General features: G+C 55.1%; 9 protein-coding genes across 9 annotated transcripts; 6 read left to right on the forward strand and 3 right to left on the reverse strand.

Annotated features, from left to right (window-relative positions):
- Positions 1-874: 874 nt before the first annotated feature.
- Positions 875-2,678, forward strand: E0L32_002886 (uncharacterized protein; the record flags this gene model as incomplete). The annotated part of the gene is made up of 2 exons (XM_031137124.1): positions 875-1,800; positions 1,856-2,678. The coding sequence occupies 2 exons, from the start codon at positions 875-877 to the stop codon at positions 2,676-2,678; spliced, it is 1,749 nt and encodes a 582-aa protein (XP_030999496.1).
- A 326-nt stretch (positions 2,679-3,004) lies between these two features.
- E0L32_002887 (uncharacterized protein) lies at positions 3,005-3,389 on the forward strand (the record flags this gene model as incomplete). Its single annotated transcript, XM_031137125.1, has 2 exons — positions 3,005-3,112; positions 3,174-3,389. 2 exons carry the CDS (start codon positions 3,005-3,007, stop codon positions 3,387-3,389), a joined length of 324 nt encoding a protein of 107 aa, XP_030999497.1.
- A 1,606-nt stretch (positions 3,390-4,995) lies between these two features.
- On the reverse strand, positions 4,996-6,006 carry E0L32_002888 (uncharacterized protein; the record flags this gene model as incomplete). Its single annotated transcript, XM_031137126.1, has 1 exon — positions 4,996-6,006. The coding sequence occupies one exon, from the start codon at positions 6,004-6,006 to the stop codon at positions 4,996-4,998; it is 1,011 nt and encodes a 336-aa protein (XP_030999498.1).
- Positions 6,007-6,989: 983 nt separating this feature from the next.
- Positions 6,990-8,919, reverse strand: E0L32_002889 (uncharacterized protein; the record flags this gene model as incomplete). The annotated part of the gene is made up of 3 exons (XM_031137127.1): positions 6,990-8,219; positions 8,286-8,549; positions 8,626-8,919. 3 exons carry the CDS (start codon positions 8,917-8,919, stop codon positions 6,990-6,992), a joined length of 1,788 nt encoding a protein of 595 aa, XP_030999499.1.
- Positions 8,920-11,971: 3,052 nt separating this feature from the next.
- E0L32_002890 (uncharacterized protein) lies at positions 11,972-13,303 on the forward strand (the record flags this gene model as incomplete). Its single annotated transcript, XM_031137130.1, has 1 exon — positions 11,972-13,303. The coding sequence occupies one exon, from the start codon at positions 11,972-11,974 to the stop codon at positions 13,301-13,303; it is 1,332 nt and encodes a 443-aa protein (XP_030999500.1).
- A 784-nt stretch (positions 13,304-14,087) lies between these two features.
- Positions 14,088-14,942, forward strand: E0L32_002891 (uncharacterized protein; the record flags this gene model as incomplete). Its single annotated transcript, XM_031137131.1, has 1 exon — positions 14,088-14,942. The coding sequence occupies one exon, from the start codon at positions 14,088-14,090 to the stop codon at positions 14,940-14,942; it is 855 nt and encodes a 284-aa protein (XP_030999501.1).
- Positions 14,943-15,635: 693 nt separating this feature from the next.
- On the forward strand, positions 15,636-15,911 carry E0L32_002892 (uncharacterized protein; the record flags this gene model as incomplete). The annotated part of the gene is made up of 1 exon (XM_031137132.1): positions 15,636-15,911. One exon carries the CDS (start codon positions 15,636-15,638, stop codon positions 15,909-15,911), a length of 276 nt encoding a protein of 91 aa, XP_030999502.1.
- Positions 15,912-17,756: 1,845 nt separating this feature from the next.
- On the forward strand, positions 17,757-18,188 carry E0L32_002893 (uncharacterized protein; the record flags this gene model as incomplete). The annotated part of the gene is made up of 2 exons (XM_031137133.1): positions 17,757-18,121; positions 18,176-18,188. 2 exons carry the CDS (start codon positions 17,757-17,759, stop codon positions 18,186-18,188), a joined length of 378 nt encoding a protein of 125 aa, XP_030999503.1.
- A 960-nt stretch (positions 18,189-19,148) lies between these two features.
- E0L32_002894 (uncharacterized protein) lies at positions 19,149-22,299 on the reverse strand (the record flags this gene model as incomplete). The annotated part of the gene is made up of 4 exons (XM_031137134.1): positions 19,149-20,297; positions 20,350-20,457; positions 20,519-21,031; positions 21,394-22,299. 4 exons carry the CDS (start codon positions 22,297-22,299, stop codon positions 19,149-19,151), a joined length of 2,676 nt encoding a protein of 891 aa, XP_030999504.1.
- Between the last annotated feature and the right edge of the window lie 1,589 nt (positions 22,300-23,888).

Consider the following 23,888-nt stretch of genomic DNA (forward strand, 5'->3'; position numbering starts at 1 on the left):
AGGCGCTTCGGTAGATCTGTTCACTTATGCTGCACAGGGTCGCGGGCTATCTTTGGGTGGATGTTGCCAGATTGAAGTTGAATCCAAGAGAACTAGATAGACACAAGAAGTACGAGGCGTAGAGGGACTGAAGTCTCAGCCTACGACCAACTCCTAAGTTCCACTCACTTCGAACTCCTGCTAGAGTAAGTAAGCCAGTGGTAGCAATAAGGCTGGATGAAGTGCGTTATGACCTTGAGCGCCTTTGCAAGGCTGAGTTGCCAAGAGATGACAGCCGAGACATTGCGAGGGGTCGGATTTCCACGGCATATAATAGTGCAAGAGTCTGGGAGTGATCATGTTGAAATCTCTAACACGCTGTGAGCCCAACTCCGCCAACTGGGACGCCTCCCATCAGCTTACCCAATCGAATGGACCTTCGTCGATCGATAAACTACCAACAGCGTCGAGGTGAGTTGGCTCACGCCTAGTGGAGTACCGCTGTTGGCTCTGGCTGGGAGACCCTGCACTTTCGGCTGAATAGTGCTGATTGTTTCGTCTTAGTCGGCTGACTACTCCCTCAGCATGGCCAATAGCGCACTGCTCGTACATCTGTTTACCTCCGCTAGGCAACTCCGATGCATGAAACCATGTCTGATTGGGTTTGCGCTCGCCGCATATAGCCTTTGACAGCGTGTTCAAGGCGCAGCATGGTAAGCAGTAGTCGTATTCAATCAACAGCTGAAACAACACACCTGCCCCTTGCTTCCCTGCCAGCCGCGCTGGCCCTTTTTTTTCGACACGAGGCCCCTCCTGGGCTGGCGAACAAAGATGTCGTCTCTCATCCGAATCTGCGGCACTCGTGCTGCCTCGTTGTTAATTCACTCAGGGCGCGATGAACGACATCATCATCATCGGCGCGGGACCTAGCGGGCTCTGCGCTGCCCGCACATTCCTCAAATATGATCCCGAGGCGGACGTCACGTTGCTCGATGCACATGCCACTCTGGGCGGCGCGTGGTCCCGCGAGAAGCTCTACCCGTTTCTCAAAACGAACAACTTGACGCCGACCCTGGACTTTTTTGACTTGGGGATGAAGGAGGCTGTCGGCATCCCGGACGGAGAGCATGTGACGGGCGAGTTGATGCACCAATATCTGTGTGTCTATGCCGAGCGCTTCAACATCGTTGACAAGATTCAGCTGCGCACAAAGGTATTGTGCGTGCGGAAAGAAGGATCTACTGGCGGTTGGGCACTCGACGTCGAGCAAGACGGCAAGAAACGTATTCTCAAATGCAAGAAGCTGATTGTAGCCACCGGGATCCTGAGCGTGCCACAAAAGCCGGATCTGAAGGGCGCCGACGAGTTTGATGCACCATATCTACACTCGTCCGAGCTAGGGCCAAACTCTCACGACTTGTTGGAAGATCCTTCGGTGCAGAAGATCGCGGTGCTGGGCGGCTGCAAATCAGCGTACGATGCGGTTTATGCGGCTGCTTCTACTGGCCATAAGGTCGAGTGGATCATCAGAAAGTCTGGGAGAGGTCCGACTTGGGTGTTCCCAACGCACACCTTTCTGGGGCCATTCGAGGCGTGGCGTGAACGGTTGGTAACGAGGCGGATCATCTCCTTCATGTCACCGTGCATGTTCCCTGACTTCTCGGGGTTCAAGTGGCTGCGGAATTTCCTGCACCGCAGTCGGTTGGGAAAGCTGATCCCGCAAGCTTTCTGGAAGGCGATCCATCACGATACCATCCGCGATTGCGGCTACAAGAGCCATGAGAGTCTTGAGGTCTTACAGCCAGAGCAAAGTCCTTTCTGGTGAGTGTGTCCCTGGATGAGGTTCGAGGCTCGGCAGATCCTGACGTAGTCAAAGGTATGGTACTGCATCCGGTACGCTTAGCTATGACTCCGGATTCTTTTCATTCATACGGAGTGGACAAGTTTGGATCCACAGAGAAGATGTTCGTCATCTATCACCACATACTGTTCATCTCGCGGATGGCACTGAACTTGAGGTCGATGGCCTTATAGCTGCCACGGGTTACTCGGCTAAGCCGACCATCTCTTTCGAGCCGACAACGATTCATTCAGACCTTGGTTTACCAACGACAGTGCTTGAGAAGCAACAGTCAAGATTCTGGGCGGCGGAGGACACGAAAGCTGACTCGGCTATCGCCGACCGTTTTCCTCGCCTGATCCACGGACCGTACATGTCTCCTGGCTCGTCCACGCCGAGATCCTTCCACTCGGGAGCGGCAGGGGAAGTCAAGTACACGCCATGGAGGCTTTACCGAGGGGTTGCTCCCCCGGGGCTTACTGCCAGCGGGGATCGGTCACTGGTCTTTATCAGCATGTTTAGTAACCTTGCCAACACCATCCGACTCGAGATCCAGTGTCTGTGGGCTCTCGCATATATGAATGGGGGACTTCCGTCAGTCGATCGCGACATCACAGACGGCAAGATCTTCGAAGAGACGGCCCTCTTTCAACGATTTGCGCAACACCGGGCACCGTATGGGCACGGACGCTTTTATCCCGACCTGGTCTTTGACCAGCTGCCTTACTGGGACGTGCTGTTGAATGACCTGGGCCTGGCCACGCAGAGAAAAGCAAGTGGGTTGAGGGAGTTGTTCGAGCCATATACGCAGGATGACTATCGGAGCGTGTTTGAGGAGTGGGTGCAAAAGAACGGCTAGCCCATGGTGCTGGAGTCAGGCTTGTATCTCGCAATGAGATGTATTACCGCAAAACCTGGCGCTTTGGGAAGTTTCACCCTTGAACTAGTAATATTACAAAGCCCGTAGAGACTCCGGAATAGCACTTACCCGCGCGAGAGTAGCTTCGAGTGGGACTGCCGGCCGAACCATCCGACACGCTAGACGAACGTAGCCGAAGAGGGGTCGCTACTGTTGTGCCGTTGCTGTTCACAGCTCTCTCATCCAACACGGAAGGAGAGACCTCTCAAGTTATTCAGCCTCATCTACATTCACACCTGTCTGTCTATTGAACCCTCGAGACCATTATGGCAGCCAGGGGAATCACGCGCGTGACCCTCTTCAAGGTGCCCAAAGAGGGAGACCAGAAGACGTTTCTGGATTTCTACGGAAAGATGAAGTCTAAAGCCCTCAAGGTCAGTCCTGTGGGCACGGCCGGGGATAGGCAAGAGTGCTGACAGTCGTCTACCTACGCAGGACGGCAAACCGTACATCCTGTCTGTCGAGGCTGGTCTGCCCTTCGAGGACAAGCGCGCCCAAGGGTACACCGTTTCAGTCATCACGAAGTTCGCCTCCAAGGCCGACTTTGACTATTACGACACGGAATGCGCAGCACACGCCGAGTTGAAGGAGTTCGCGAAAACCGCCCACGAAGGCGTTATGATGGTCTTCTTTGAGAACGCACTCGCGTGAGGTCTGCACCTACCTCATCATCGGCAGACTTTTAGTGCTGTGAATAGAAAATCAAGTCAATCTAGACTTTCTCTCCCTGTATCACTTTATGAAGACGTATCATAGTTGAGTCTTTCCAGCATCCATGTCGACTATGGCTGCTTCGCGTCCTTGATCAGGTGTATGTCGACCCATGGCTTCCGTGATTCTCCTCCAGCTCAGCCGCCCCGACGGATGCACCTATGGGTTAGTGAGATAATCCTGACAAACTACTTCCTTTTCCTCCGTCCGGCAGAAGGTGTTCTTTCCCGTTGGGCATATAGATCGGGAACAGCGGTGACTGTGATGGTTTCTTGAAGACCGAAGACATGCAAGTTGTATCCAAGCCAGAGCGTACTAATTTGCCCCAAATAAAATCTAAAAAAGGTTACATAGACTTACTTTTCAATTTGTAGTCAGAAGAAAAAGAAATCTCAAGAGCAAAACGGAATAAAGACTGGGCAAAAAAATCGATTCCCCAGGGACTCGAACCCTGAATCTTCACCATTCATCCGTAACCGGAAAGTGACCTAAGGAGGAAATTTAGTTATTTGTAAGGACTAATTATTGGTGTCAGAAATTACTTACGCCTTACCATTAGGCCAAGGAACCTAGTTGCCAGGAATGCGCAAACTTTGATTCATATTAGGTGGATGCTTGTGGCGTATTACCCCACATGGTGCGTTGCAAGTAGTGGGCCCGCGCGACCATCTACCTACCAACTTCTGTGACCTCTCTCCGTCTCTGTTTCGAGCTGGACATGGGCGAGAGCAAGGAGATGATAACGCCATACAAGGTATTTCCTCTATCTTGTACCCAGGTTGATTTGAAGCCCTGTTTTTGATACAACTTTTCTGGGGACATAGAATGTGTGCTCAGGCTTGGTATTCGATCACTGGACATCATCCAAGCTTCATATGCTCTTATTGTCCCACTACCAGGACGCTGCGTGGCAGAGGTGAGAAGTAATGGATCGAGCTTCCTGCGGGTCATCGTCAGTATTGGGATTGATGACCACAATACTCTTCCTTCAACATATCGAAGTGGCGCTATTCGCCACATGTACCAGATTTGTAGGGTAGGCAGGCATGAAACCGTCTAAAGAGCATAGCATTACATGTGGTGCTCGTGTGAGCAAGCAGCGGCATATTACTGCCACCTGGATGCCATAGGCACAAGATGAACCGCATACCGATCAACCCCATCGAATTCAATGTTACTCATGACCGGCTCTCTATTTAAGGTGTGCGGCTTGTGTGGGTCGCGGCCGGTCCCGACCCAGGCCTTTGGATCGAAACTCGGGCAAGGAAAGAGCGAGTTGGAGGTGCTTGCCGAGGCGATATGTGTATTAGTCCTGTATTTTGCCATACAAATAGCCCAAGCCACTGTGATGATTACTCTACCATCACGCAGAGCGACCGACGGCACTTGTCCTAGCCGCCGCTGTCCAGGAGTAACGTGGGAGGCCTGAAGTATGTGAAAGATATGGAATATGGCCCGAGTGGTGAACGCAGCTAATGTAAGACTCTTACACTCTCACATCAGATGATACCAAGAGTAATGATCAAAGCTGTCAGCGCTGTGTATCTCATGCCGTGTAAATCCCCGTAGGCCTAGCATGATATCCTCGTTTCCCAACCTTGACACTAAGATCGCTCCTCCACTCTTTCCCCTGCTGTAGCAACTCAACCACTTCCTGGAAAGTATATTTCGGCTTCCAATCCAGCTCCCTGATAGCCTTGGAAGAGTCATAAACACGATCAATCCGACTGAGAAACTTCCAATTCCTGTCGGCGAACACCTTCTCACAAGCAGGTACTGCCTCCCGCATCACCGATCCAGCATCCGAATCCAACCTCCGCAGGCTCTCTTCCGTGTTGGCAAACGGCGTAGGACCGCTAATAATATACTTCCCCCACCGAATCTCGGACGCCTTGCGCATGGCGCACTCGCAGGCCGTGACCACGTCGGCGATGTCCACCCTCCGGTACGCCAGCTCGCACACCTTGAGGTTCGCGTCGCCCATCGCCGCCCGCCGGTCCTCGTCGTCGTCCTGCTCGGGGAAGAACCTGCTCGTGCGCAGGACCAGCACGGGCATGCCCGTCTGCCTGTGCACCAGATAGCACATGTCCTCCGCCGCCACCTTGGTCACGCCGTAGACGTTCTTGGGCTGCGGGACGACCGCCTCGTCGATCCAGGCCGCGGGCTCGCCGGGCCGCGGGCTCAGCGCGGCACCAAAGGTCGAGGTCGTGCTGATGAAGACGAAGGACTCGATCTTGTCGTCACCGCTGCGGCCGCTAGCCTCCTCCAGCAGCGCGAGGGTGCCGGAGATGTTGGTCTCGACGAACTCGGCTTTCGTGTGCGAGCCCACGTGCGGCTTGTGAAGCGTGGCGGCGTGCAGCACATGGCGCAGAGAAGGGTTCTCGGCGAAGATGCGAGAGATGAGCCCTCTATCTGCGATAGATCCTACATAATTGGTGGTCTCACAGGGCTTGATGTCGATGCCGACGGGGCAGAAACCGAGTGAGGGCAGGGCGTGCATGAGAGCGAAGCCGAGGTGGCCGGACGAGCCGGTGACTAACACGTTCGGCCGGCTCATGTCGTGCGCTTCTCGCCGGTCGTCAATAATCTGGCAAGATGCAAGCGTGAATCAATATATTATATGAGAATTAATATCATATCATAGAAGCGATACAGAAATGAGTCACCGGGCATCTGGCCAAGATCTAGTCTGCAAAGCATGCGGGTAGTGGCGGGGTAAGTCTAAGGCATCATCGACATGCGCCAAAACTACCTAATCGCTGGAGCTTCAGGGCTGTGTAAGTACCTATAGGCCCTAGGGCTGTTCAGGTGTGCCATGCACAGCTGCTTGGCTTTTCTGCCAAACAGCCTTCAAGACCACAACGCCTTTCGGTGTGCTGTCAGGTACGACTCGATCCGACCTGTCACCTCACGCTCTCGTGAGCATCGTACCTCGAAAACGTTGTCTGGTGACTTTTTGGCCTCCAAAAACGTGCTGTGACAGTCGTGGCATCGTGGCATCGTGCGCGCAGACGGTCGATGCTCAGGGGTTTGCAACGGTGCCGGCCATGCTTCGGAGGCTTTTCAGAGACATGTCTGGTGAACCTGCCACAATCCCACGCAGAGAGCCTCATGGCCTGAGACATGCGTCTGTCTCAAGAGAATGGGAGGGAGAGGAAACAGAAACAGCCACGCACGACGACGACTCCTGCACCTCCTTCGGCAGATATGCCAATGGCGATGAAAAGAGGTGACACCACTTGCTAGACTGTCGCAACTGCCGATGGATTGTCATGAATACATCTCTTATGCAGCAGATAAGATTACATAGACCAAGTGCGCCAGAATCATCAATCGTTACGCCGTGTGGTTCTTGCTTGTCCCATGCCAGGTAACGCCAAAAAAAAGAACCGCCCGAGATATCACGGCAACACACAGGGTATCACTGTACGTGCTAGTCCTCCGTCCAGCACCAGCCAACCAATTTCCTCGATCCGTCACTTCCACTCCCGTCTCAAACCTGATTCTTGTTCTTTCTCTACTCATGCCGGGTCTCCACCATCACTTGGCCTCGGCCACCTCCGCGACGACGGCAGCCTCCTCATCTCTCTGCCGCCGCCGCTGCTGCGGTGCGACGGCAGGCTCCTTGGCCTTTGCGCTCCCGAGGACTCCCGAGCCGCGGAAGGCGACGATCGCGACGATCACCGGCAGCGCGCCGACGGCAAAGTTGAACCACGACGCCGTGCGCAGCCCTTGCAGCGAGGGCTCGTCCCACGGCAGCACGGGCCCGACCTGCTCGACCGTGACGCCGCGCGCCGAGGCCATGACGGCCGTCTGGATCGCCGTGGCGATGGCGAGCCCGATGGCGCGCCCGACCTGGCCCACGGCGTTGACGAGCGCGCCGCCCAGCGCCTGGTCCGACTTGGGCAGGGCCTGCGACGTGAAGAGCGTGAGGCTGGGCCAGGCGGTGTCGACGCCGATGACGGAGAGCGACATGGCCTCGAGGCCGTAGGCCCAGTAGCTCGTCGTGCTGGGGATGGGCACGGCGAACAGCAGGTTGCAGAGCGCGATGCACAGCGAGCCGACGAGCAGCAGGATCCAGGTCGGCACGCGGTGCAGCAGGTGCGCGACGACGAACGAGGTCGCGACGCCGACGACGCCCGTGGGGATGAAGCGCAGCGTCGTCTGCAGCGCGCCGAGCCCCTGGTAGGACTGGTAGAAGTAGGTCGCGTAGATCATGAAGCCGTTGAACGACGAGAAGGACAAGGCCATGATGAGCATGGCCGCGCTGAACTGCTTGCTGTGGAACATGGACACCTTCATGAGCGGCGCGCGCCGGCCGCGGTTCTCGAGACGGCGCTGCCAGAGCACGAAGAGGACCATGAGGACAACCGACAGGACGATGACGACGGGAATCCAGGGCGTGGACCAGCCGACGACGTTGCCCTCGGTCAGGGCGAAGAGGAGGCCGAAGAGGCCGAGGGTGACGAGGACGGCACCGACCCAGTCGATCGTGTTCTTGGCCTTAACGCCCTCGCCGTGGAGGGTGGCCGTGGGCGACGGGATCACCCAGACGCCGACGACGGCGGCGATGCCCGACAGGATGGCCATGACGCCAAACACCCACTTCCAGGAGGCGTAGGAGGCAACGAAGCCGGCGAGAATGTTGCCGAGGATCGAGCCCAAGGGCGCGCCCGCGCCGTAGGCAGCAAACGCAAAGTTCTTTGCTTTGCCTGGAGGGAAGGTCACGCCCAAGATTCCGAGTGCTGTTGGCACATTCGCTGCGGCGCCCTGGGTGCATGAATTTAGCGCCATCTTCTTGGGGTCGTAACGATGGGCTGACGGGTCACCACTTACAAAGCCTGCGAGACCTCTCAATAAGTCAAATGCGATCTCGTTGGGGACAAAGGGCGTGATGATGGTGGCGACTGCGACGCCGACGGTGCCCCAGACAAAGATCCTCTTCTTGCCGTACAAGTCGGCAATTCTACCCCAGAGCAAGAGGAAGCAGCCGAAAGCGAGCGAGTACGCCGACACGATCCATTGCAGCCGACTGTCTGGGATGTCGAGCTCCTTGCCGATGGTGGGCAGGATGATGACCACGGCTTGGACTGAAAACGTCTGTTTGTGGTGTCAGTCAACCGTGCCGGCCACTTCGACACCTCTTTGACGCCATTCTTTTGTTCACACGACTCACATTGTTAAATGCGGCCCCCGTCACCGTTGCCACGAGCGCAATACACCTGGCCTTGGAATAAGGTATCGTGGTGCTGGCATGCGACTCGACCTGCTCTACTGCGCCTCCGTCTCCATCTCTGCCGTCGTCATCGCGATCAACACCACCGGTCACAGTGCTGGCCGTGTCGGTCGATTCATCCGATCTCGGCACCGCGGCCTTTTCTCCGAGGGCCTGCCCGCTTGCCATGCCCGTGCCGCTTGCGCTGCGCAGGTCCGAGTCGCCCTTCTTCTCACTGGATGCCTCGTGCGACATGATTCATAGGAAGGAATACCCTACTGGCTGCTCGACCAGTTCGGTTCTCTACGAGTACATCACAAAACTCGTTCGATGAGTCGCCTCAGAAAAACATGAAAGAAATGCGGGCCATGGGAGGGTCAAATAGGTAGCTTGAATAGTTAGTGGAGTGTAGCGGGCTCTCAGCTCTGACGCTAGATCCCAAGAGGCACTCGCCATCGTAGGATCGCCCGCTAATGACGAGAGACATTCACCCCCCAGAGGAGGACCATCTCCGTCCGGGTCATGGGTGGTGGGTGGTGCTCTGTGGGGTTGAAGTCAACCCGGTGCCGCACAACGCACCCGTAGTCTCTGCCGTTTCCGCCCAATGCAAGTCTGGTGAACCAGTAGGGTGTCCGCCCGCGTGCCTGTCTCCTGGCTGTCACTGTCTCTGTGTGTGGGTGGTGTGTCGGGCTTGTGCTGCTCGAGAAGCACGGGAGTTGTCGTAGCCAGTACGGCCGTCACTCTCGTTCCTGGTGGAACCTGTGAAGTGAGCAATTGCTTGATGTCAGTCACTTCAAGTGGCTTTGTTGCTATCGGGACGCGTGGTTCTGCGTGAGACCTATTGGTGAAAGACACGCTGCCCGGGCAAGATCATTTCGCCCACGAGGTACGGCATGCTTGGTGGAGGGGGCAAAACCAGCCAGTGGTCCCTCCAGAGTCCACCTCCCGGCTTTACTCCCGGAATGGCCTGGCGCTTAGAGTGGCGGCCCCCACACCGAGCGCCGAGATGGTCTCGGAGCATGACAGGTGAGGCGGGCGACAGAAAACAAGTCCTGCAGGTGCCGGCCCAGAAAGTGATGAACCCATGTTCGCCGGGACCGTGCTGCGGAATCCGTTGGCTCGGTTTCTTCGCCTGTCGGCACCCGAGATCTGCTCTCACTTCCTCGAGCGCAATCGAATTATGCCAGATTCAGCTCTGCTGTTGGTAGCCGTGATTAGTGGGGATGGCGGGATATCGTAGTGACTTGGAGATCCCTGCACTCTCTTACACGGGAGATCCGTCTTTGCCGCCCATCGGAGACGGCCGTGTGATAGCAGCCAAAGTAATCACTCGCTCAACCAACACAAGGTGAGAGCGAAGGGATCCTTCCATGAGCTTTGCCATCGCAATTTGTCCTCTTCAACCAGAGCTACCAGTTCTGGAATCACAAAAGTGAGGTTTGCCCAACCAGTCAGCGAAAGAAAGCAGGGTCACTCTGTGCAATCTTGTCAGTGTTGCCATAGCTCTCTCCCAATGTTTGATGTCAATAAGTCGAGTAAACCAACACAAAGCATGTGTATCAGAACAAAAGTCTTGATGCCAGAGCGGGTATGTTTGTGGCTGCTTAAGAATGAGACCTTGGACGACCTGATTTCTGTCCAATTTCGTCTTTGTTATGCTGCCTGCCCCTGAGGTTTGGTCTCGTACTTCAAGGGGTCATGCAGACAAAGAACTTGAAAGCATGGTCATGCTTCTCTAGAAGTATCTGACTCTTGCATGCCATGTGCTGATTCGATGGGTAGTTTGCAGCACTAACCACTGAGTCATCTTGCTGCACAAGGTGATAGTAGGGGCCTTCAATAGGGTGCTTCCATTTCGCAATCCAAAGGTGCCCCGACCTGTAGGTGCACTTGTGATATATGCTGGGTTAGCGTCTCGCTCCTGAAATTGTTTTGTCAATTTGCCACTCATCCAGGCTCCTTCGCGCGAATCGTATCAGCTTTGTATCAGCATCAACTGGCTTCGTGAACTATCTTCCTTTGAGAGTCTCAATATCTCCATATGAGGCACTTCCTGGCACATCTCAGTGCTTCCAACGTAAGCTCCTCATTCATCGTCCTGGTTTCGTCCACTAACAGTGCTTTGAGACCAGTATGCCAGACAACAAAGACGACGAGACAAAGAGCTCCTCACCCGCACAAACCCCAAGTCTGACGAACACAAAGTCCTCTCAGACTGTGGCCCCATCCTCACCAGAGAAGACTTCCACAATGTTATCTGCTCTTGCCAGGCCGTTTTCGCCGGCGACTGCTCTGCTGGCGGCTGCTCCAATTCTACGATTTGAACAATATTCATTCGCAGAGGCCAACCAGGCCACCAAGCGAATGACACAACAACCTGCCAAGAATCACTAAGCTGCCCCTGATATGTCAAGCCTAGGGCCAGATAGTCACTTAAGAACGCAGTTGTTTCTCACATTTGTCCCTCCTTGTTTTGCTCCGTACGGACCTTGGAGTCCAGCCTTTCAACCAGTCAGTGCAATATTTTGTTTGACATCTGCCAAATTGTCCTGTTTAGAGAGAACACCGTTACTGGTTTCCCGCTTTTGCAAATCAATACAAGAATAGGATGTGATGTTGCAGAACCATTTAAAACTGTGGTAAGAATTGAATACAGCTTCAAATTAAATTACTATGCTTGGGTTGACGCTAACCAATCGTCTAGCACAAAGTCAAGAGTGTCGCATTGGTCTTCAGAGTGATGACTCCTTCAGACAAAGCTAGAACGGGGGCAACGAGAGGAACTCACCAAAGCACTTCTCGGCCTACAGGGGAGCATCTGTCACAACTCAGGGATGTGCCATTGTTAGGCAAAGGAGGTTGATGTGGAGCCCAGAGACCAGAACCTGCTATTCTTCAGCCCCAAGATTCTTGATTTGCTTCAACTTTCATTCACGATTAGCAACACCTTCCTGTTCTCGTACTTCACTTACAACCCGCGTTTAGTTCGCTTTGAATCGACTTTTTCACACCCTGCTGCTGTTCTCGTACTTCACTTTCAACTCACATCCAGTTTACTTTGAATCGACTTCTTGCAGAATCGTATATAAATGACCATGTCTTCCTCCTCCAACAATTCCGGGTATGCAACAGCACCAATCTACTCGTCTGAACATACCGTTCTTTCCATCATAACCTCGACTTAGTCTTCGTTCTGCACCGCATTTCTTCGACAAGTCATCAAGACACAACCAGCTTCAAAGACCGGAATACCTTCTCAATCCACTCCATCATTCTGAACCCGAATTTCCGCAGACTCTTCACAACCATGTCTGGAAAGAAGAGCCGCAATCAGACCAAGAAATCTGAGTCTCAGTCAGGACAACTTGGTCAGGCTGCCTCCTCGACACCAACGAACCCCTCTGCTCCGGGCGCTGCACCTCGCCCAAGCCAGCCTCGGCCAGCTGATAGCCAGTCAACGTCTGTCCCCTCGACCGCGCCAACCACAGGGCCCCCAGGGCACGCCGGCTCGCAAACTCAGCCAACCTCAGGCCAGCGACGCTCGTCCCTGAACCCAACCGCGCGACCGTTTCAGCCGGCGGCCTGGTCCACCCCTGCCGCACCACCCTCGCTCGCGAGTCTTCCACCAGTTCCGGCCTCGTCTTGGTTCCCCCAGCATGGTACACGAAGCCGAGTGCAGGGATGTTGGCCGCTCCGTCCGGAACCGCAACAGACATCATCAGCCCAGGCTGCACCTCCCGCTCAGTCTCAAGCCCCACATCCCGGCCGGGGTGGGCATGTACAGGGAGCCTGGCCGCCACGACAAGATCAACGGACGGCTTCGTCTGCAAAGACTGGTTCCGGACGCCAAACCAGTCCTGGCAAGCCTCAAACTTCGAGGAACGGCCGAGCTCGGTCGCCCCGGCATGAAAACCCTCCGCCTGCTCCTCGCCACTTTATGCCCTCCCGAGCTGCCCTGGCTTCTGGGGAGGAGGAGACGGCCGAGAACGCCGCTCTTAGGAAGGAGATGAGCGAGGCGATGGGATTCTCCGAGAACTACCAGGGAAATCCCTACGCGCCGAGGAACCAGGACCCTGACATCCCGGAGGAGGAGAACTGCTCCTTCTGGATCACCAAGCTCCCTACCAGCACTACGGTCCACACGCTACTGGGCTCCATCCGGGGTGCCGGCCGCGTCTATGCCACGCACATCAACGAGCCCATGCTGATCCACGGCCGGATGTACCGCGCGGCCAAGTTGAGCTTCTTCGAGCTGCAGGCCGCCCGCCGCTTCTGGGCCTCGTGCCAGCAGCACGGCAAGCGGGGCAACTATCGCATGCGGGTCGGCCGCTACTGGGTGCAGGTCCAGTACAACCGGCACCTTTCCGCCGAGGTTACTGTTCCCCATGCGACTCGCTGCATCATGGTGCAGGGCCCGGAGTCGTGGGTTCGCTTGGACAACCTGCAGCGGTTCTTCGATGCCCGCTTCATGTACCAGATCGACGACTTGAGAGTCGTTGACGAAGTGAACGGCTACCGGACGATCGAGGTGCGGTTCGGCAGCTGGCGGTCGCAGGCCGAGTCCGCGATGCAGGCTGTGCTCCTGGACAGCCCGGAGAATGTGGTGGCTTGGTATGTGCGGGACCCTTGCGATGTCTGAGGGCCTGGTGGCGCTCGAGTACGGAGTACAATATGTTCGCTTAAGCTGGTACCGAATTTGGATATCAATTGAGTGCCTTTTTTTTTGAGTAAATCGTCGCAGTGCCTAAGGTACATCTGATCTCACAAGTAAATGTCCTCAAAGCCATGGCTCTTTCCCATCTGTGTGTGCTTTCTTTTTCTGCTGCACCCGTGACCACACTTACGTACCTACACCAAGCTTTTCGATCGTGTCTTTTAAGATTGTGTGTGGCGCAGATGAAAGAAGACAGATCCCAGTGAACAAAGGGAACAATCCAACGCCTCATTCCAGAGGATTCCGTAAAGAGAGCGAGGGCCCCGAAAAGGAAGTGGCTGGTGGCTGTTGCGACCCACACGGGCCATGAGGTGTGGCGTTTTGCAGGCCCGCGCACCAACCAGAGGCCTGTGCCTGAGACAGTGGGGGCCCAGCCAGCCACATATTTACATTCCTCAGCGCCCAGGGTCCAATCACAGCGCCACGGCGTCACCGCTGGAGCTGCACAACACCACTAAAAACCAACCACCAGCCTTCTGAATTTCGTCTTTTTTTGCTTGCACCGCGAGATCCCGAAACCCCCAGGGTGCTCAAGTAGAAAATGTCGATCCCTCTCCAAGAGGCGGTAAGTTCTCCTTTTTCTTCTCCTGCTTTATTCCTCATCGCCGTCCATCTCTCTGGATTGTTTCCTTTCTTTTTGCTGCTTTGTTGGTCTTGAGCTGTCTGCCTCTCTTGCCAACACAAAGCACAAGCACCTTCATTGTTCACGATGCGTCCCAGGACTCTGCCTGTGTCGCTGCTCCTCACGCTCTCTACCCTCTACACCTTCTCCGCCTCGCTACCACTCGCAGAGGTGCTGCCTCCTCGCGCCGAGCAGATCGCCCCCCGCGCAACGTACTCGGTCGTCCCCATCGATGGCGGCAGTAGCAACGGCGGGTCCAACGGCTCCCCTACTAGCGGGTCGTCGGGCGCCGGGTCAGACTCCGGGTCGGACTCTGGCTCAGGATCAGGATCAGGCTCAGGCTCAGGCTCCGGTTCGGGGTCCTCCGGCAATGGCTCCAATGGCTCCGACGGCTCCAAGGGAAGCCCCGAGGTGACCAAGACTGTTGTGGTTTCTTCACCACCCTCCATCGCAACGGTGGTCGTTACCCAATCCCCCGAAGTCATTACCAAGACCGCTATCTCGGTCGTCGATATCAATGCCTCCTCTCCGACCCCACCCGCCGCCATCACTGTGACTCAAGTCATCTCCTCACCTCCTCAGCCTACCTCATCACCAAAGCCATCAACGGCATCCACGAGGACTTCCTCTGCCTCTTCCGCAACATCATCCTCATCAAGCAAGCCATCCACGTCTTCGACAACGTCGCAAGGACAACAGTACTCCCACCCAACCGAAACATCTCACACCCCATCTTCCAAAGCTCCGAGCTCAACCCACTCGTCCACCACAAGCATACCCACCTCTTCGACGCTCTCCACCTTCTTCACCAAGACTGTCGAGGCTACTACCTCGTCGAGCTCCCTCTCATTCTCCTCCACCACAACTACCTACGATAACGGGCTGTGGCATACCACCTACCCTGCGTGGAACGGCACTGATTCCCGTCGCTTTGCGCGGTGACCGCTGGCTGTGAGAACATACCATGACCCTACCATGAAGCAAGCGCTATGACCGGAAGACTGCCTTTCTTTGTTCTTGATATTTGATTCTTTCATCTTGTTTTATTACCATGTATAACAAGCATAAATGAGCGACTGTATGTGGCTGCATTAGGTAACGGAAACCAAGTGCTGGGACCGTTGCCGTCGCCAGCGAGGTCGTAATGAATTTCCCATCGTCTAGCATTGTTCAGTGCTTTTTGGAATAGAGAAATTGAACCTTCAACCCAAATTTAATTCCCGTGTCTCTTGTGCTTTGTGCGTTGATGTGACCAGCAGTGCCGGATGAGGCAGATTTTAGCATGAGAAAGGATGCCCTGTTCAACATGGCTGTGTGTGCGTGTCACTAGAGCTCTTTGTTCCTCACTCTTTGTTGGAAAGGCGGCGACTCCCATTCACTGCCACAATTCTTTCATCCCATCATTGCTTTCACTCAGCAGTAAATTCACTCATGTCTAGTGCAGCATAAAAAGACGTCGACCGCACCTCGACTTTGAACAAGACCCCTCACAAGGTCATCTTCTTCTTGTCCAACATCTCCCGGCGGAAAACAACAGCATCTTTTTTTCGCCTCGAGCCTTTTGAACAGAGGCACACTACAGCGACTACCCACCATTCTTCCAACTCTCATCCTCGAGTAGCCACCTTCATCAAGATGCGCTCCACTACCACCCGTGTCATCTTTGGCGCGCTGGCGCTGCTCGTCCTCGCCACAGCGGTTCATGCTGCTCCCACCCTGCCCGAAAACAACACGACCGCCGTCGCCACCATGAAGAGCAAGGCATCCCTGGTCGCCCGAGGCCAGGACCTAGTCGATGGAGGCTGGAAAATCGCCTGTATCGTTCTTATCGTGTTCTCGGGCATGAGTCTTGTTACCTCTTGCCTTGGATACTTCTCGCTCCTGTGCTGCTTCAACCGCATTATGGATTAGTAAACCTCGAGCAGCGGGACAAGGGAGTGAGCTGACAAGCTGGTCAACATCTGGGTATGTGGGAATCTGGGCTGGCGGGAATGGGCTCGGTCGGGAGGATTTGGACACCAAGGGACGGGGGGAGGGACTCATCAAGGGGGGTCGGACAGCGGAGGGATATGGTTTCCGGGAACATCAGCTGTGCTGGCTGGCCTACATCGCCCAATGAGCATCACCAATTCACAAGGATAGACACAGCCCATCATACACCGTGTTAGACACTCCAATACACAGCCCTCTTCCCCACACATCTGTCCTACCTGTGCATTTCTGAATCGCAACGTGATTCACGTCTATGTGTGACATGCAGGATACAATATCCACGAAGATCTCCTGCTTACCTGCTGGCCACACTGGCGGCGAGCCTGGAGGACAGCCTGACCCAGCACAATCTTACCCGTTAGCAATGTTTACCGTCGACGGCAGAAACACCAAAGACAACAGTAATGTGCTGTGTACCATAATATCCATTTTTCACTGAGAAAAATGCCGTTATGTGCTACCTATGACTCGAATTTGTCTGTACTGCCATTCCAATACATGGAAGCGGCAGATGCAATCATGACTTGAAAGACTGCTAATGTGAGTGCCACCCTCGCCACTCTGGCACTTTGCCTGCCATTGCTACAAACCACAAAGGCCGGATCCAGCTTGCGGACAAAACACACCCTGTATACCTGAATGTGTGACAAGACAAACACCAGTGGGCAGGGTGCATGCCAGACTTGCAGGGCAACAAGCTAACGGGTTATCAGACACACGTTGCTGCTGTTAACCCTGTTTTCCAAGCCCAAATAACTAACAATGTGATAGCTATAGAGTTTGCTGTCACGTCTTTGAATCGCCGTGATTCATCTGCTGTTTGCCATCAAGCTTGTCATGCTTAAGGAGGAGCGATTTGATGTTACTATAAATCAGGCATTGTCAGTGTCCAGTCTCTGCAGTCCCGTTTCATTTTACTTTGTTTTGCCAAAGCAATACCACATGCTTGCAGGATTTATATATCATACCGCTGAGACTACAAAACATGTCGGGTCTGCATGGCAACCCCTAAAGACAGCTTCCTTTTCTTTCCAGTCCCCTACGGAGCCTTGAGCGCCTCTTCTCTTTGCCCGCGAAGGATACCAAGCAACTGGACCCGCTTTCTGCCAACAGTGCCCGTCTTAACCCACACCTGCATCGGGTCCCACGAGATAGCAACACCTATCCTTTCTATTCCACTGCCCCCTTGTTGCCACCACACCATATCAGCGTTCCCTCAGGACCAAGATTCGCCCCTTCTCGAACGGGTCACACGCCTGAGCCGCCAAGTTCAAGACGTGAAGCGGCTTTTCCATCTCGGCGCTCGGGCTGTGCTTACACAAGGTCCGTCAGGAGATGTTCTCAGCCTTCGGCCACATACCACCCAACGAGGCGGCGCGCTCTGGCGAGGCGCCGAGCGAACCAGTCTCGATGTGTGTCTACAGCGTGTGTGGGATGAGCGTCAATCTATAAGTCGCCAACGCCGCGATCCTTGCCGAGCCGGCCCGCTCGGGCGACGAGGAGAGCCAGGCGATCTCTCAGATCTGCCGGCTGGGTCAGGAGGCCTGGAAGCTCCATGTCACACGTGTGCTTACCACCAAAGGGACATGCACACTGGGCCGGGCCGGCAGAGAACTCATCCATTTCAAGTCGTGGAGGACTCTGAAGACTGTCGCAACAATATCAAACGCCTTGGTTTCGACTTGGGGGACAGGTCTGGAAGCAGCTTGCCAAAGCAGCAATCAATACGTCATATTGAACCTGCTCGGCATATCGGCCTTGAGCATGCGCGCATCCGACTCCGCGGGGGCCCGCGCCGCCATGGTCCGGGAGTTCAACAACCCGCAGTCGACGGAAGACATCCAGGTCTTCGTCTCGAACATCCGCATCGGCGCGGTCGGGTTCGACTTCCACGAGTGCTGCTGCAAGGGCATCGTGTTGGGCTGGCCGTGGTCTGCCAACATACAGCCGACACCACCCAAATCATGCTGTGGTCCGCTCGCTCTGCCTGGCGGCACAGTCCGACTCCTTAAGGATAATCTTGCACGAGTTTCTGTCCTTCAACAAGGTCGTGCGAGGTGTCCCAGGTCGACAAACGGGCTCGGCTCGTGGCAAGGAAGCCAGCAGCTTCATCTCCACGATTCACAAAGGTATGTAACCTCTGGCAGATACTACGCCTGGGGAACATGATGCTAATTTGACAGTGACACACTCTAGACTTTCAGCGGCTATATCGCAAGCACGGATTCGCAGAAGATGCAGATAAGTTCACGGTCCTCTGGGTGCATATCCTTCCAGCCAAGAATCGCCACAGTTTCAAATGAGGAGGACAACCAGGAACGGCAAAGAGCACCATCCAGTCGCCCAAGCGAATGAAGGCACCCGAGAAGAATTCTTCGTCGTAGATTCATTGCTACTCAACTCCCGACAGATGAAGAATGGAAAGATAAGGTCTTCCAGTGATCCTATGCGACAAAGAAAGAGGCTGGTCAATGCGCTTCCTGGCAAGGACTTACCCACAGTTCGACTTCAAGGCGTCTCCCGGCGGCGGAGAAGCGCTTTGGCCTCTCAACGCATTCGAGCATGAACAGCTTGTCGAAATAAGCTGCGGCGCTATATTATGGATTGAGTTGTAGGAAAAGGCAGAGCGGGGGGAGTCATGGGGACTTGCGGAGGTGACCTGCATAGTTGGGCAAACCAACCTGGAATTTCGAATACCTTTTGACTTTTGAGGGTCTGAATAGCTAGCTAAGTGGGCTCGTCCCAAATCGTCAATGCAACAGGGTCGTCGGGGTATATCTCTCGAACTATTTCTAGCGCTGGTTTATCATGGTGGATGGATACTAGGGGCTCTTGCTTTTTGTCGATGGTTTTTTCTTTCTTTGTTCTTTTAACGCCTTAATCTCACGGCATGAATGAATGGGCAGAAAGGAACTTTGTATTTTCTCCCGGAGGCTAGTCTCTGGGACGTTGTATCAAGACAGTCAGGTAGCAAATATCAGCTACCAAGGTGCTCTGCATGCATTGCTGCTGAAGGTGGTGTTCTCTTCGCAAGGTATCAAAATAGCACTTTTCTTCTACGCGTCCCACGCAGAAACGAAAAAAAGCCTCTCGCAATCAAAAACGCAAACGCCATGCCAAACTCCCAGGATATCGAACAAAAACTCCATTCACCCTTCATTTGCCAGACGCCGCCGACGAAGAACCAGGCCTGTTCGCCGGGGTCAGAGTCTGCCTAACCGCCTCGGGCAGCTTAGCCGGGATATCGGCATCGTCGTCCGAGCTCGACTCCGACTCGGTGTCGTCGTTGCTCTTGTTGTTGTTGTTATTAGTGGCCTTGCCACTACCACCACCAAGGGCCTTCTTGCTCAGCGCGACCAGATCGGCCAGGCCTTTCTGCGGCGGCCGCTCGGGCTTGTGGACACCACCCTCGGTGCCAGCAGTGTTGTCGGCCTCGCCCGCATCCCTCATCTCGGTATCGGTGCCGCCACGTCCGCTCTCGGTTGCCGACGCAGAGCGGCTGGGGATGTGGATCTGGACGTGGGCGCCAGCCTGGTTGTACGAGTGCGAGGGCAGAGACGCCGGCGGGTCCTGTTGCTGTCCCTCGGAGGGGGCCATGTTCGCCGAGGGGACCTTGTGCGGCGCGTCATCCGCGGGTCCGTCGTGAGGCGAGTTGGAAATGCCAGCCTTCTCGCCATTCTCCATCCGCTGCCGCTTGGCTTCGTGTCCAGCGATCGGCGTGCTCGGGGCCGAGACGTTAGCCGCCGTCCAGCCGCTCGCTTTCGAAGGCGTCGACGACGACGCCGCAGCCGCAGCCGCCGGGGACGAGCCGACTTTGCCCGACTCCATGCGCTCCCGCTCGGCGTTGATGGCGGCCTTGGTGCGTCTCTCGCGCAGGCGGACGCCATATTTCTTGCGTATCATGGACTGCTTGGTGCCGAACGAGTTGCGCAGGCCCTCGAGGCGCGCGGCGCGCTCATGCGGGTCCGGGATCGTCTTGGCCGAGTTCATGCGCTCGCCGTAGACGACCTCGGCCTGGCGCAGCTCCTCCATCAGGGCGGCGATCTGCTGCGCGCTGAGGTGCGCGTAGGGGGTGTGGGGTCCCGAGGTGGGCGGCTGCACGACGGAGAGCGAGTTCGGGGTAGAGTATGGGTCGGCGCCCATGGGTTGTTGCTGAGAGGCAGAGTATCCCTTGAAGCCTGGAGTGGAGGGTGCTGCAGGAGCAGGGGCTGGCGCAGGAGCAGGAGTGCTACTCATCGACTCGATAGGGATATTGGAGGGAGGGTTGGTGTCACCCACTTCTCCACAGACCTTGTTTTTCTCATGCTAGAAATTGTGAGCCTTGGACTTGTCACGTTTTGATGGTTTCTCGACTCACATATTGCAGACCAACAGAGGTGGTGAAGCCTTGGCCACAGTGGGGGCAAGAGTGCTTGAAGCCACCTGGAGTGGAGGGGGTCCTCTGGCAGACCTGCTTCTTCATGTGCTGCAGGCGCTGTCAACATCCACTGTCGATCAGGGGAAGGTGAAAACCAGGCGCAACTTACATGCTCATAAGGTTGGGGTGTAGCAAATAGCCGGTAGCATTGGGGACACTGGTATCGAGATCCAGGGGCAATTTGGGTGGGCACGCTCGGCTGCGGAGGAGCGGGGTTATGCGGATGCGCGTATCCCTGAGGAGGATGCGCCGCATGCTGTTGAGGCGCAGGTTGGTGATGCTGCTGGTGACCGGCGTGGTAGCCTTGGGTGGGGATCACTCGCTCCTGACCCTGGCCTCGGCCATCTTCAACAATGTCGCCAGGGTCATAGCCGAGGCGCTCGGCCATCGCAAGTTTATTGATCAGAGGCTTGGCCTCGATGGTGCGCAGGCGGATGTCGAGCGCCCTGTCGAGGAACTCATTGCTGGCAATATCGAAGATGATATCTGAGACGGCGTCAATATCAGTAGAGGTGAAGTGGCTAATCAGCTCGCTTCTGCCTGCGTCGATCATCTTGCCGGCTATCTCATGACAAGCTTGTTCGATCACTGAGGGTGTTGTGCGATGAATGATGGTGTGCATCTAAGGGAAAATGTTAGTAAGAAATAAAGAATAAAGGTTGCCTGAAGCGGTGAGGTAATGTGAAGGGATGATAAGAGCGAGACTGGAAGGTGAGATGGAAAATGAGGCTTGCGTCAAAGAGACCAAGTGGGCCAGCGCGTGGAAATTGAAAGAGAAGGTGCAAAGCAGATTAGACTGTAGGGAAGAACAGAAGTCTCCCCTTGGGTGTAAGAGTCTGGTGTGGTTCGTCTCAACACCGGTTCAGATGAAGTATGAAGTATAGGATACCCTTCACTGTGTCTGCCTAGACTGTGTGTGTGGTAGGGAGAACGAAAATGCAAATGTTGAAACTTGAGAAAGGAACAAATCAGAGTAGTACTCACAATAAAGAGCTGGTGATACTCTGAACCCATCAGGGCCTTCTCCCAGTTGTCCCTCACAGCACGGTGCACACTCTCGGGTAGACTCTGATGAATGCCATAGGTTAGACGGCTAACGTCATCGAGGAACTTGGGATTGGTCCTCGCATGGTCGATGGTAGGTGACGGGAACCCCGACTGCTGGATCTGGGCGGGAGGGATCCTGTTTCCCGGCGGGTCCATGATCACGGGCTTCCTGCCCATGTTTGCCAAGGGCTGCAGATGAGACGCCGGAGGAGGAGCCTGCTGCTGCTGGTACTGCTGAGCAGGCGCTCCATGCTGAGGAGTTGAGGGCGGCTGCGGCTGCTGCGGTTGTTGTTGATACTGGGGCTGCTGCTGTGGAGGAGGGTGCTGTGATTGATAGTACTGCGGCGGCTGGGGAGGGCCGGCCTGGGGGTGCTGGTATTGGTGTTGCGGCTGATAGTGCCCTTGCTGAGGTTGAGGCGGGCCAGTCTGTCCCGGCACAGCTACCGACGCCCAGCGCAAGGGCCGGGCTTGGCCAGTAGGAGACATGTTCGGCGGTTGCTGCTGTCCACCAGCAGGTGGCGGAGGTTGTTGTTGTTGTTGTTGCTGTTGCTGCTGCTGCTGCTGCTGTTGATAGGCCTGGTATGCCTGTTTCATCAGTGCTCCAGGTGGAGGAGGCGCCTGGACGGGAGGGTGCGCGATGCCCGGTGAGGGACCGTTCTGGTGCATGGACGCTGGTGCCAGAGGAATGCTGCTGACCGGCGGTCCTGCGTCTGGTATATCGGACTTGATGCGAGGCAAGGCCGCAGGTTCTGGAGCCGGGGCGGGAGCCGCTGGTCCGGTGTTGGCAGTGGCAGTGGCAGCGGCAGCGGCAGCGGCCGGTACCTCAGGAGGGACGGACGCCATGCTGGGCAACGCCGACGCAGATCGACTTGCAAGGCGACTGATCTATTACTCTGTTCCGGAGTCCGGGGTTCGTTGCGGAAGTGTTTGTGTGAGTGCTTTCCTGCACGTGATGGACGCTGGATGTGCCAACCCGTGAACGCGTCGTGATAGTCGCCAAACGCCAAGATTTGTGTGCTTGGTGTTTTTGCTCCCAGCCCGAACAAAGAAAAGGATGACAAGAGAAGAAAAAAAGACAAAGAGCACCGAGAATCAAAGCCTCATCTTGGCGCCCAGAGATCTTGAGAGTAATAGTCCCAGCAGGATCGTGAAGATGGAAGTAGTGGGAAAGGTGCAAGGGGGGATGAGCAGCGGAGGGATGTGGAAGAGACGCTACCTGGGTAGATTTACTTATTTTGGGGGGGAGGAGAGGGACCGGCCTTAACTTAAACTGCTACTAATTAGCGCCAGCAATAAAAGTCCAAGGGCAGGGTGAGGAAAATATTAGCAATTTGCTAGGGTGGGACAGCCAAAAAAAAAAAAAAAAGCCCATTATTTAGCATATTAGCGGGGGGCTCCACTCCCACTAATCACTAATTCACTTGTTGGTTGGGCCCCTCGACAGTGTAGGTACTTGTATTTTTGGTCTTAGCAGTCAGACACGTAAGGGTACCTACGAAGGTACGCCGTGTCACATCCTACTAGGCAGCTTACAGAGGTACCTTAGTTCTGTTCTTAATGAAGCCAGGGCCAGGGCAGCTGCACCTCCCACTTGGTTCTCGTAAAGCACACCACAGTGACGAAGCAAAGATAGAGACTGATCAAAATGGATCTCACTCGATGCAACCTCGATCAGCCTCATTGGATCCGAAGCAGACAACGTGCCTCCATTCGCTCATTCATTGTCCCAGAGACCATACGTGATGACGAAATCCAACGCCAGATCCATATCAACCTCTAATTGACCTCCCGCTATCTGTCATGGACAAGTCGCTTCCGCTTACCAAGACTGTACGACCCCTTGTCCGCAATTCAGCTGAGCTGAAACAGCGAGGCGGACCATTTGAAGCGAGCAAGGCAAGGAACATCCTCAAGTCCCAAACCCCCAGATATCACCGACGTCATGCCTTTGCCCAGTCTCCAAGTCCCGGGCCAGCTTGCCAATGTGACAAAAGCACCTGTTTGGTTGGCTCTTCAGCGCTCCCTCCAGCGGCTGATCTGTCGGCCTGCCAATTCGTTCCCCTTGCTTACCTATTTCTCCCAGGTCGTGAGCGATTGACTCGAAGAACGGCCTCGTGTTTCTCTCCAAGCGAGCAATGAAGAAACAAACGCGAGTGATCGCCGAGGTCGAGTCCTTCTTGTGCTACACCTGTAATATTCTCCCAGGTGACTTGAGGAGCGCCACAGTAATATATGTGTTTTAGCCTGTTAGTCGTGCCAAGCTCTGTATCAGTCATCCCCATGCATTATCAGCATCATCCCTCTTCCGCATAACTGCGCATGGATCAAGCAACCCTGGAGTGGTACGTGAACCTGGTCAATATCAACGAAGAAAATGCCTCTTGCGGAGTATTCTTGACACGTACAATCTTGAATCATGCTTGTAATGCACA

The sequence above is a fragment of the Thyridium curvatum genome, assembly GCF_004353045.1.
Source record: "Thyridium curvatum strain D216 chromosome Unknown NODE_12_length_601061_cov_81.036774, whole genome shotgun sequence".
NCBI classification, from domain to species: Eukaryota; Fungi; Ascomycota; class Sordariomycetes; order Thyridiales; family Thyridiaceae; genus Thyridium; species Thyridium curvatum.